Here is a 12,856-nt window from a genome sequence, read left to right as displayed (position 1 = left end):
TTTTAAATCTTAAATTTCCTTTATTTCAAAAATGGTAAACGACAACGAATTCTTCTGAAATACTTCAGAGAAAAATAATGATAATAAAAGAATAAAATGAAATAAATATATAACAAAAATGCGAAAAATAGACAAAATTATAACAAGAACAACAATATCCAACAACATCAATCAACAGCATTTCGTTGCTAAGACAAGTCTTTCTTTTACTATTATTTTTTATCCTGTTTTTTTTTTTTTTGTTAATTTTTTTTATTTCATCTTTTGGTTGTTCTGCAATATAAGGATTAGTCCGGTACCAAAACAATTTTGCAGTTTTCAGTAACGCTGGAAATACTAACGTCTTTCTCTACGGGTTCTTTCATTGAGTACATTTTGCTACGGTTCAGTGACGTACTTCTCGTTGTGAACGACACCGTCCCGCGCTGCGTCCAGATGCGATCCGCTCCAGTGAATCGACCACGAAATAAAGTACGGAACGAATGTTTGAATTTCTCACGGAAGTTTTTCGACATAAACGAATATACAATTGGATTTATGCAACTGTTGAAGTACGCCATCAGGTTAAAAGCCATACGCATCGGTTTCAAATACCCGTAATGCAATCGGGGTAGGTAATCGAATCCGATCATCACGTTGTTGATAAGAATTGGTGCCCAGCAGATAATAAACAGCAAAACGACGACGACAAGCATTTTCACTACCTGTGGAGAAAAGAACAAGAAATAATGTCATTAATATTGATTTTAAGTTTTGGCACAAAACCAGCATTTTAGGGGCTGGGATTAACCCATCAACGGCCAATTTTTTTTTTTTATTCAGATCCTTTGATGTTGCCAGGTGTCTTAGGAGTTAAAATGATATATAGTATTTAAATGTTTTTCATATGTGGATTATTTTGGAAATTACAAATTTTTCGGAAAGTCCCAAAAGGGTATCGCTGAAAAAGGCATATTTATCCATTTTTTTTTATTCAATTGCAATACTCTCTTTTACTCGTTTCAGTCATTTGACTGCGGCCATGCTGGAGCACCGCCTTTAGTCGAGCAAATCGACCCCAAAACTTATTCTTTGGAAGCCTGGTACTTATTCTATCGGTCTCTTTTGCCGAACCGCTAAGTTACGGGGACGTAAACACACCAGCATCGGTTGCCAAGCGATGGTGGGAGGACAAACACAGACACACAAACACACACACACATATATATATATATATATATATATATATATATATATACACATATATACGACGGGCTTCTTTCAGTTTTCCGTCTACCAAATCCACTCACAAGGCTTTGGTCGACCCGAAGCTATAGTAGAAGACACTTGCTCAAAGTGCCACGCAGTGGGACTGAACCATGTGGTTGGTAAGCAAGCTACTTACCACAGAGCGACTCCTGCGCCTACACTATTATTATTATTATTATTATTATTATTATTATTGTTAATATCATTTTTGTCGTCGTCAGCGTCATCGTATTTGTTCTTAGAAATCTTCGTAAAAACACTTGCCTGCATCTTTGTTTTATCATCTTCTTCCGTAGTTTTCTTTCTTCTGCGATCTCCAGTAATATAAATACTACGGAAGCCCGTACGTGATCCACTGCTATCTTTGATGCAACCGTTATTCACCATACTGAAATAAGAGGAAAAAAAGAAATATTGAAAGGATATAGCTGAGTACACGTAACAGTGTACTGTGTGTGTGTGTGTGTGTGTGTGTGTGTGTGTGTGTGTGTGTGTGTGTGTGTGTGTGTGTGTGTGTGTGTGCGTGCGAGTGTATGTTCACGTATGTGTGAGAGAGAGTGTGTGTGTGTGTGCGTTAGAGTCTGTGTGCGTTAGAGTCTGTGTGCGTGTGTGGATTTGTGTTTGTGGATTTGTGCGTGTGTGCTTGTGTGTGTGTACGTCCTACTACCGGCCAGACAACCGGTGTTAGTTTGATTACGTCTCCGTAACTAATCGGAAGTACCAGACGTTTGTTTGGGAGAAAGACCCTTCAATGCGGTGCTCCGGCATGGTCGCAGTCCAATGACCGAGACAAGGCAAAGCTAAGAGAAATCGCTGCAACGAATGCAAAACGAAAACGCTAAGGCTCACACGCCCCCTCATTCACACACACACACACACACACACACGTACATTGAGTTGCTTTGTTATTGGACAGATTACTTTCAACAAAAGAGAAAATAGACAAAGAAAACAAACAAGCAAAATAATGAACAATAACAAGAAAAATAAAAAAAGAAAACATTTCTCCTGCTCGAATTCGCATTTGCCCTGCTTTCACAACTCTTCGCTGTTTGTGAAGTGCACACATGCAATGGAGAAAAAAAAGAAAGAAAGAAAGAAAGAAAGAAAGAAAGAAAGAAAGAAAGAAAAAGAAAGAAAGAAAGAAAAGAAAGAAAGAAAAAGAATACTGAAAATTGTGATGATGATGATGATGATGTTTATGATGATGAATTATGATGATGATGAGGGTGATGATGATGCTACGACGACGGTGAGGACGACGACGATGATGATGACGATGATGATATCGGTGTGAATGGTGGTTGTGATCAAAATGGTGACGACGGTGATGACAACGATGATGATGATGATGATGATGATGATAGGAGTCTTTATACCTGGGATGGAAATCTTATAGAAACACATCCGAGAGCAGTTTGCACGGAAAAAAATAACAGAATCGTATTGTCTTATATGAGATAACATACAGCATACAAAATTATTTACAGGTGGAATCAAAAGAATTTATATGCGTAACGGATTCCTTCCTTGCAGAGAAATCGACAGAATGGTTGTTGTATCAGAGAAACAGCTTCTGCACGAATTTAATTAGATTTTTACCCTACAACAAGTAGGGGCTCTGTAACCGCTGAATAGACTGATTGAGAAAATGGTTGCGTAATTTTGTAAACGGACACTGAAAACGCGATCTGCACTAACAACTGTTATCAAAGGAACGTTCAAGTATTTCTACTAAATACTGGTATTCGTATGAAGTTGAGCAAACTCCAAAGAGAATTAGCGAAATTTCCAGCTCATATCACCCAGACCTTGCTGAGGAAACTGAAAGAAGCCCGTCGTATATATGTATGTGTGTATATATGTTTGTGTGTGTGTTTGTCTACTCGCCATCGCTTGACAACCGATGCTGGTGTGTTTACGTTCCCGTAACTTAACTGTTCGGCAAAAGAGACCGATAGAATAAGTCCTAGGCTTACAAGGAATAAGTCCTGGGGTCGATTTGTTTGACTAAAGGCAGTGCTCTAGCATGGCCACAGTAAACAAGTAAAAGAATAAAATGATAAAAGTATATATATACACATATATACACATATATATTTATATATATATGTATATATATATATATATATATATATACACACACATACATACACTCATTTATGTATACACATGTATATACATAATTATATATGTGAGTGTGTGAGGGCGGATGGTCTAGTGGTTGTGATGCTGCGGTCCCGGTCGTGAGGTCGTGGTTTCAATTCCTGGACAGGGTGTTGCGTTGTGTTCTCGAGTAACCCAATTCATGTCACGTTGCTAAGCGATCAGTTGGACACCTGACGAGTGTTACATCGCGCACCTTTTCAGACAACATCGATCTAATGGAGGGAGTGAGTTAATGTGCGCTACAATCGATCGTTCGATCACTAAAATCAAGTCATCTCTGTGCAGGTCGTTCACCAAGAAATTGAAGAACCGTCTTTCTCGGACTACGAGAGATTACCATCATATTTTTTTATCCTTTCACTTCTTTCAGTCATTTGACTGTGGTCATGCTGGAGCACAGCTTTTAGCCAAACAAATTGACCGCAGGACTTATTTTCTTTGTAATACAGTTCTATATTTAAGAGATGAGGAGTTATTTATATTATTTACAATCGATGGATATTTGTCCTCATCTTGTTTGTTGTTAATATTACGTTTCGGCTGATATACCCTCCAGCCTTCATCAGGTGTCCTGTGGGAATTTCGAACCTGGGTTCTCAATCCTAAGGTAATTTTCGGGCATATGGCGTAGTGGTTAAGAGCACGGGCTACTAACCCCAACATTCCGAGCTAGATTCCAAGCAATGACCTGATGAAGAAGAAGAAGAAGAAGAAGAAGAAGAAGAAGAAGAAGAAGAAGAAGAAGAAGAAGAAGAAGAAGCATCTTACTAAGTTGAGAGCACAGGTTTAGTGGTTAGACGGTTTGGCGTCTATTTTTAGCATACAAGGAATCTATATAGTGATTTTTCATATTGTTTATGTTTAAAAGAATTTACTAAATTTATTAATGCAGTTAGTTAAGCACGAAAATCGTCAGATAATCTAATTTTTCATCCTTTATTTATCTAAGACATGGCATTTAAAAAATGTAGACGTTCGGATTTAATTTTGCATTTTGCCTGTAAATAGTAACAGAGAGGGTAAGTATAGAATTATTTAAACTTTTCTGTTTTTAGTTTTATTTTCAGTGTTAAACACGTTTATTGCTCAATTCACTTCGCGTGTGTTCTTCGATTGTAATCTTTATCTATTATTATTATTATTCTTTTTTTTTTGTATATATCTTTTACATGCACGATTTTGTAGATATCTGTTCCACGTAAAATAATTAAATTTCTGCCCGGACTCAATATAAGTGTATCTTTATTATTATTTTTTTTTATTAAAAAAAAATTTTGTTGCTGATCAGATTCACGTAGATATCATCATCACGTTGCTCGCTTTCTGCATGTGTGCGCATATATATGCATAAGTGTGTGTGTATGTGTGTGTGAATGTATGTATATTTGCGTGTGTGCGCGTGTGTGTGTGTGTGCGCGTATGCATACGTGTGTATATATATACACACCATACACACATACACACACACACACGTATTTCCCAAAGCTCTTACAGCTGTCCATGATAGTTTTCTTACAATTTTCAACAATTTAAATCACAAAAGAATTTTCTAGATATTTCATCATTCTTGTAAGGATGTTTTTATATTCGAAATATTTGTGCACTTGGGTATACTTGAATATCTCTTTATCTTTTATCCTTCAGTCTTTAGACTGCGGCCAGACTGGAGCACCACCTTGAACCCCTCGTCGAATAAATCGACACCAGTATCTTTTTTTTTTTCTTTTTTTCTGAAGTCCGGTGCTTATTCCGGGAACGGAAACACACCAGCACCGGTTGTCAAGAAGTAGTTAGAGATAAACACAGGCAGTAAGACACACATAAGACAGGATTCTTTCAGTTTCCGTCTATCAAATCCACCCACAACGCTATGGTCGGCTCGGAGCTATAGTAGAAACACTTGCCCAACGTACCACGCAGTGGGACCGAACCCGGAACCATGTGGCTGGGAAACAAACTTCTTACCACACAGCTACGCCTGTGCCTATATAAACGCAGAGAACACTCATATAAAATATGAATATGGAACATAAATTATTCAATTGTCCAGTGTATGATGTCCTTCTACGCATGCGCTCACAGCCTGTCCCAGAAAATTTGAATCTGTTCCTTATATCAATTGGACACGAGAAACGAATGAGCTTTTCGTGGATGCTCTTGCTGTCATAATAAAGTATACCCTCTGCATAAATGAGTATTGTGCCCTTGCTCGGACAATGGTCATTTATACTGGACATTTTCTATTTATACATAATGGCTATCAACTCCTTGACGTGTATGACCATTACTTACAAAAGCAATGCCTGCGCAGCATTTTCGGTCCCCTCAGGCGCATGGCTCGAAGGCGGCGAGCTGACAGAGTGGTTAGCACGCCGGGCGAAATGCGTAGTGGTATTTCGTCTTCACGTTCTGAGATCTAATTCCGCCGAGGTCGACTTTGCCTTTCATCCTTTCGAGATCGATTAAATAAGTACCAGTTGCGCACTGAGGTCGATATAGTCGACTTAATCCCTTTGTCTGTCCTTGTTTGTCCCCTCTATGTTTAGCCCCTTGTGGGCAATAAAGAAATAAGAAACGTTAGCATGCCGGGCGAAATGCTTAACGGTATTTCGTCTGTCTTTACGTTCTGAGATCTAATTCTGCAGAGGTCGACTTTGCCTTTCATCCTTTCGGGGTAAATAAATTAAATACTAGTTGCGTACTGGGTTCGTTCTAATCGACTGGCTCCCTCTCCCCAAATTTCGTATCTTGTACCTAGAGTAGAAACGAATAAGGCGCATGGCTCAGTGGTTAGAACAACGGGCTCACAAACACGAGGCAGTGAGTTCGAATCTCGAATCGGGCTGAGTTTTGTGTTCCTGAGCAAGACACTTTATTTCAGCACTAGAAATGAGTTGCGACATCACTGGTGCCAAGCAATATCAGCCTTTGCGTTTTTCTTGGTCAACATGGGTGGCGTGGAGTGAAGAGTCTGGTATGCATGGACGACTGCTGGCTGGTTTTCCATAAACAACTTTGCCCGGACTTATTCCTCGGTGGGTAACTTTTCAGGCGGGTAACTTTTCCCATGGTCATTTATGACCCAAGGTTTTTTTTTTTAGCCTTTAAGGTTTACACAACACCACACAGACCCTCACGACTCTATTGACATGATCCAGAGACAAGCAGGAGAATAATATCCAGCACCAATTTGTTTCCCAGGTTCAGAAATATGGGAGCGTCATGATCTGAAGTGCAAGCAAAAGATCTCCAAAATGTCCAATGTCACTCTTTTAATATTTTGTTTTTCTATCAGAATGACCTTCTCCTAAAGGCATACTTTAGCAAAAGCCGAAAAAAGTGGTGGAACTCAATCCTTGTGGTCCTCCGGCACGCCGGACAACGACCTGGAATTTCTGAGGGCCCATGCTACCGCTAAATAGTCATCGAACCTACACTAGATTCACTCGTCCTTTGGACAGGTCGTGTTTTTAGTCCTGTTGGGTTTCTAGCAACCCTCCTCACCTGGTTCTCTTGGTAGGTGTATCGGTTTAGTAGCCGACGACCAACCATGAATGTTATGTATTCATACATATATATACACACTATACTTACATATGTATGTATGCATGTACCTATCTATCTTTATCTCTAACTATCTATCTATCTATCTATCTATCTATCTATCTCTGTCTACGCTACACAGATACAAACACCCTCCCACACATGTATTATATGTATAACGAGTAACAGGCTACAAAATCACTCTAAATTTACTTAGTGCACTAATATGGTTCTCAGTACATTTTTTCTTTCATTGGGCCCAACGCGTGTGTGTGTGTGTATATGTTACTTGTACATGTATATATATATATATATATATATATATATATATATACATATATATATATATATACATGTATACATATATATATATATATACATGTATACATATATATATATATATATATATATACATAAATACATATATATATATATGCATACATACATACATACATACATACATGCATGCATACATATTTGTGTGAATAAATATGGATTTCTTATTGTTTATTTAACAATTTCCGTTCGCCACAAATTAGAAGATCAAGCGATCGGGTTAATTGGTCAGACGACTTCACATAGCAGCAAACATTTATGTTTTTTGTGTTCCTGTTTTTCCAGGTGAATATGCATGCATACCCACGTTTCATTTTGTTAACAGATCGATATATCGACGGCATTGATCGGCTTTGTAAGCACATTACATTACACAAAGAACTATTGGCGATGCTACAGAATACAAAACATTCAAATGTACTCCATCAACAATTTTTATAACTTGATATGCTTTTTAAGGTAAAGTCGACCTCGACGGAATTTGAACTCAGAACATAAAGACAGACGAAATACCGGTAAGCATTTCGCCCGGCGTGCTAAAGTTTCTTTTCTACTCTCGGCACAAGGCCCGAAATTTCGATGAAGGGGTGGGGCCTGTCGATTAGATCGACTCCAGTACGCAACTGGTACTTAATTTATCGACCTCGAAAGGATGAAAGGTAAAGTCGACATCGGCGGAATTTGAACTCAGAACGTAACGGCAGATGAAATACCGCTAAGCATTTTGCCCGGCGTGCTAACCACTCTGCCAGCTCACCGCCTTCTGTATAAAACAATATCATAAACAAAATGAAACCCATCCACTCTTAAATGGAAGTAGCCTTTTTACCCTTTTTCACGTTTCAGTCATTTGACTGCGGTCATGCTGGAGCACCATCTTCAGTCGAACAAATCGACCCCAGGACTTGTTCTTTATAAGCCTAGTACTTATTCTATCGGTATGTTTTACCGAACCGCTATGTTTCGGGACGTAAACACATCAACATTGGTTGTCAAGTGCTGGTGGTGGTGATGGGGGGTACAAACACAGACACAAAGACACACACTCACAAATGTATACACACACACACACACACATAAATGTATACACACACACACACACACACACACACACATATATACACGACGGGCTTCTTTCAGTTTCCGTCTATCAAATCTACTCACAAGTCTTTGGTCTGCCCGAGGCTATAGCAGAAGACAGCTGCCCAAGGTACCACGCTGTGGGACTGAACCTGGAGCCATGTGATTGGGAAGCAAGCTTATTACCTCAAGCTTCTTACCACACAGCCAAGTTTAGATATTAGTTTCAAATTTTGGCACAAAGTCAGCAATTTTTGGTGGAGTGATCCGATTACATTGACTCCAGTGTTGAACTGCTACTTGTTTTATCGATCGCGAAAAAATGGATGGCAAAGTCCACCTCGACAGAATTTAAACTCTGAACATGAGGTCGAAAGAAATACAGCTAAGCACTTTTTCCGGCACGGTAGCGAATCTGCCATTTCACCGCCTTCTTGCTAGTTTTTAACATTAATAAGTTTTAACATGCGTCTCACCAGTGACATCCGAGGCACAGAATAAATATTACATTCGTTTTGCGACGCAGAAATCACCAGTGATACCCATGCCATAAATCAATGTGATATTTTATAACGCGAACTAGAGCCTATATGGGATTTAAAGAAGAAAAAAAAACCATAAATTAAAATTGGATAATTTATAACAAAATTAGACTGTTGGCGCAAAAAGAAAACATGGTGTTCAAAGGGTTTGGTAGGCAAAGCGTTAATTGAAACGATGAAATATTTTAAGCTGCAGTAAACATCGGTTTCGATAACCTTTCAGTGTGAAATGCCTCTGTTCAAAACTCGAGTCTCTGATTACTTGAGTATAATAATTATTTATTATTAATCTGAGAGTTGCATTGTCATTAAGTATGAAAAAGAAAAAAAAACTGGGTCATTGGCAAAGTGGTATGAATGAAAAACCGAAAAATCCATTCGATATATATGTATGTATATATATATATATATATATAGAAGAGAGAGAGAGATAGAAAGAGAAGTAGTTTAACATATCTCACACCATCTGACTTTACACTTATATATATTTATATATATATATATATATATATATTGAAGAGAGAGAGAGATAGAAAGAGAAGTAGTTTAACATATCTCACACCATCTGACTTTACACTTATATATATATATATATATATATATATATATATAATAATAATATATATATATATATATATATATATATATATATATATATATATATGTATGTATGTATTTGTATATATAAGTATGTATGTATGCATTATGTATGTGTGTGTGTGTGACAGAGAGAGCCTCACTGTCAATAAGACTTTCAGTGCATTTCCGTACCCCTGAGGCTTGCTTTTTAATGGAAACTTATTTCTAGACTTAGTTCTCAACTGTAGAAGCTTTCTAAGAACTAAAACTGGCTAAGTGACACAAATGAAGGACAGAATCAAAAGGCCTTAATTATTTGACACTTAAAATCATTAGAATTATTTTGTGATTCCCTATTTATTCTTTTATATATATTTGGTGTGTTAATAAGAATCTATTCAGAAAATTCTCAAAGATCTTCTCTTGTGCCTCCTCAATGTCAGAAGCTATTGTTTGTTGTTGTTGAGTTTCCAGGTTAACTCTTGTACAGCAGACGTAGCATTCAAAGGTATTTTATTGGTTGCCATTCTGTTTTTTTTGTGTGTGTGTGTGTGTGTATGTGTGGATTAGTGGAGGCGCAATGGCCCAGTGGTTAGGGCAGCGGACACGCGGTCATAAGATCGCGGTTTCGATTCCCAGACCGGGCGTTGTGAGTGTTTATTGAGCGAAAACACCTAAAGCTTCACGAGGCTCCGGCAGGGGGGGGGGGTGAACCCTGCTATACTCTTTCACCACGACTTTCTCTCACTCTTTCTTCATCGCCTTTAGTCGAACAAATCGATCCGAGGACCTATTCTTTGTAAGTCTAGTACTTATTTTATCGGTCCGTTTTGCCGAACCGCTAGATAACTGGGACGTAAGTACACTAACATCGATTGTCAAGCGACGGTGCGTGTGTGTGTGTGTGTGGAGACAAACACAGACACACAAGCATATACATATATACATACGACGGGCTTCTTTCAGTTTCTGTCAACCAAATTCACTCGCAAGGCTTTGATCGACCCGAGGTTATAGTAGAAGACACTTGCCCAATGTGACACAAAGTGGGACTGAACCCGGAACCATGTGGTTAGGAAGCAAACTCCTTACCACACAGTCATTCCCAATTTTATTTCAACCATCAGCGTAACTTTATATATGACTTAGAACGAATAAAACAAGGGCTTTACTACATTTCTGAAAGGATCAACGTATGAAAAGAATTTGTGCAGGCAAAGGGTTAAGGTAACAGGGTGTAATTTGGCTGCTGTTTTTAGCTAGTAGGTTATCATTTTGAGGCCGCCTCTGATATCTGAGCAAAATTGTTTATTTGACAAAAATCTTAAAGTAGTAAATTGCGTAAACAGATTACATTTTAACATTTAGTTAGAGATAATTTTATCTGTTATTAGATAACAAATACAAGCTATATAAAGGCCAAAGTATAGAAAATAAGTTAAACAGCGTCAGCTAGTCTGCTAAATCAACATCTATCACAGCTCAGTATTTCAATAAATTGTGAAATATTTACTTTAGAATTAAACAAGCAGTTCTCTTATTGAAACCAATTTAGCTGTTTTTCAATTACGATTCGCAGTGATGTTTGTTTGATTCCCTATTTCCAGTAGGTTACGCATCTCCTCTGAATATATTTAATATTCTCCATGCTGGACCATTGAAATCTACAAGTTTTTTTTTCATTCTGCCTCTGTTTATTTTCTCTTATTCTTTTCTGCTGAAGAGCGCAGGCTCGAAACGTAAAACACTTTTTCATTTTTCCCGAGCGTAAAAAAGATACACTTGCTTGTTGTTCATACACCTGTCTTCGTCTATTGTTTTTCTATAATTTTCAACTACTCTGAATATAGCGAGCTAATCTGAACATAATTTTCAACATTACAGAAACCTTCCATGTAATAATCCATAACTTTTATGGCCTTAAAATTCATAACAAAATACTTTGCGTAAAAACCTTTTCAATAAAATTTTTCAATTCGAATAAATTAATGAATGATCCTCTACGTGGAACTAATTAATATTTTAAGTTGAACTGCTAATTTTGAAATGAAATCTTCTGGTTAACACATTCGATACTCCTTCGGCCCAACACCAGCTTAAATATTTTACAATTGGTTTTTATATAACAGATCGATACAAACTAGGTAGAGTTTGTTTAAAGAATATTACAACTGTTATTTTTCGTTGGGACCGAGGTCGATGCTGATAAGGCATACCTTTGAGCAAGAACACACCAACAAATTTAGACGGTCTGTATTAAGAAATGATATTTACCGTTGTTCCCCGCGAGCGACAAGTAATCGACCGTCTTAACACAGCCACTTCACTGTAAAGATTGTCTTGCTTTATTTTAGCAAAAGCCTCTCTATAACGAATTCACAAGGTAAGGACTTTGTTTTCAACCACATGGCTGCGGGTTCAGTCCCACTGCGTAGCACCTTGGGCAAATCTCTTCTACTATAGCCTCGAGCCGACTAACGCCTTGTGAGTGGATTGGGCATACAGAAACATACATACATATATATTATATTATATAATTATATATATATATATATATATATATATACATATATTTATAATACATACATACATACATACAAATACACACACATATATATATATATATATATATATATATATATATATATATATATATATATATATATATATATATATTATTACTAATTTGGGATTTTACAAATAGGACTACAACTTCAATTTCAGGACAACCTTATTTACTGGAGTACACATAGAAAATTATATCCAAAATACTAATCTAATAATATAAGCATTTTAAAGCCTACTATAGCATACAATAAGAATAAAGTACATTAGAATTAATTATAAATTATTTAAACATATTTTTAAAAAATACATATATATATAGCTTACCTATTATTAGTCTGTGGGGAAAGAAGATAATATTAATCAACGCTACACGTGTTTCTGCGCTGGTGGTTTGTTTTACCAGGCTATACCTAATACATAAATCCACCAGTGCGTCCACAGAGTATTTTCCTCTAATTATTATTATTATTAACGGATCCAACTTAATCCTACAAATTCTAAGATATCTTCATTAAAAATAAGATTAAAAATAAATAAATATACATATAACTTCCTAATATATTTTTACTAAATTTAAAAGATTTTAAAATAAGAAAATTTTAAAATTTTAAAACATTCATAAAGATTTAATAAAATAAAATTATACACCTAAATATATATATATAGAAATTGCCAAACATAAAGAACCCCACATCGACTATTTTATAACCACTTCAAATTAAACCGCTTATCTATATAAACTTTGCAGGAATAAATAATTTATTGTGAAATTTACCCCAATCAATACTAGT

The 12,856-nt window shown here is 36.7% G+C and overlaps 1 protein-coding gene across 5 annotated transcripts in view; it reads right to left on the bottom strand.

Moving 5' to 3' along the window:
• LOC106871605 (cholecystokinin receptor) overlaps positions 1 to 12,856 on the bottom strand; it is a 128,152-nt gene continuing 115,296 nt past the window's right edge. For 2 of the 5 annotated variants that reach the window (XM_089356058.1, XM_089356059.1), the window contains exons 6-7: positions 1,513 to 1,636; positions 1 to 704 (exon numbers count right to left, since the gene is read on the bottom strand). In XM_089356058.1, the coding sequence (XP_089212184.1) occupies positions 288 to 704; positions 1,513 to 1,636 (541 nt within the window). In that variant the 3' untranslated portion in view covers positions 1 to 287. Of the gene's footprint in view, positions 705 to 1,508; positions 1,637 to 12,856 lie in introns of all 5 variants that reach the window. The other 3 variants (XM_089356056.1, XM_089356057.1, XM_089356055.1) reach the window with 2 other exon arrangements.

Source organism: Octopus bimaculoides, chromosome 8, assembly GCF_046866305.1.
Source record: "Octopus bimaculoides isolate indiv1 chromosome 8, ASM4686630v1, whole genome shotgun sequence".
NCBI lineage: Eukaryota > Metazoa > Mollusca > Cephalopoda > Octopoda > Octopodidae > Octopus > Octopus bimaculoides.
This window is presented reverse-complemented; position numbering and strand designations above follow the sequence as displayed.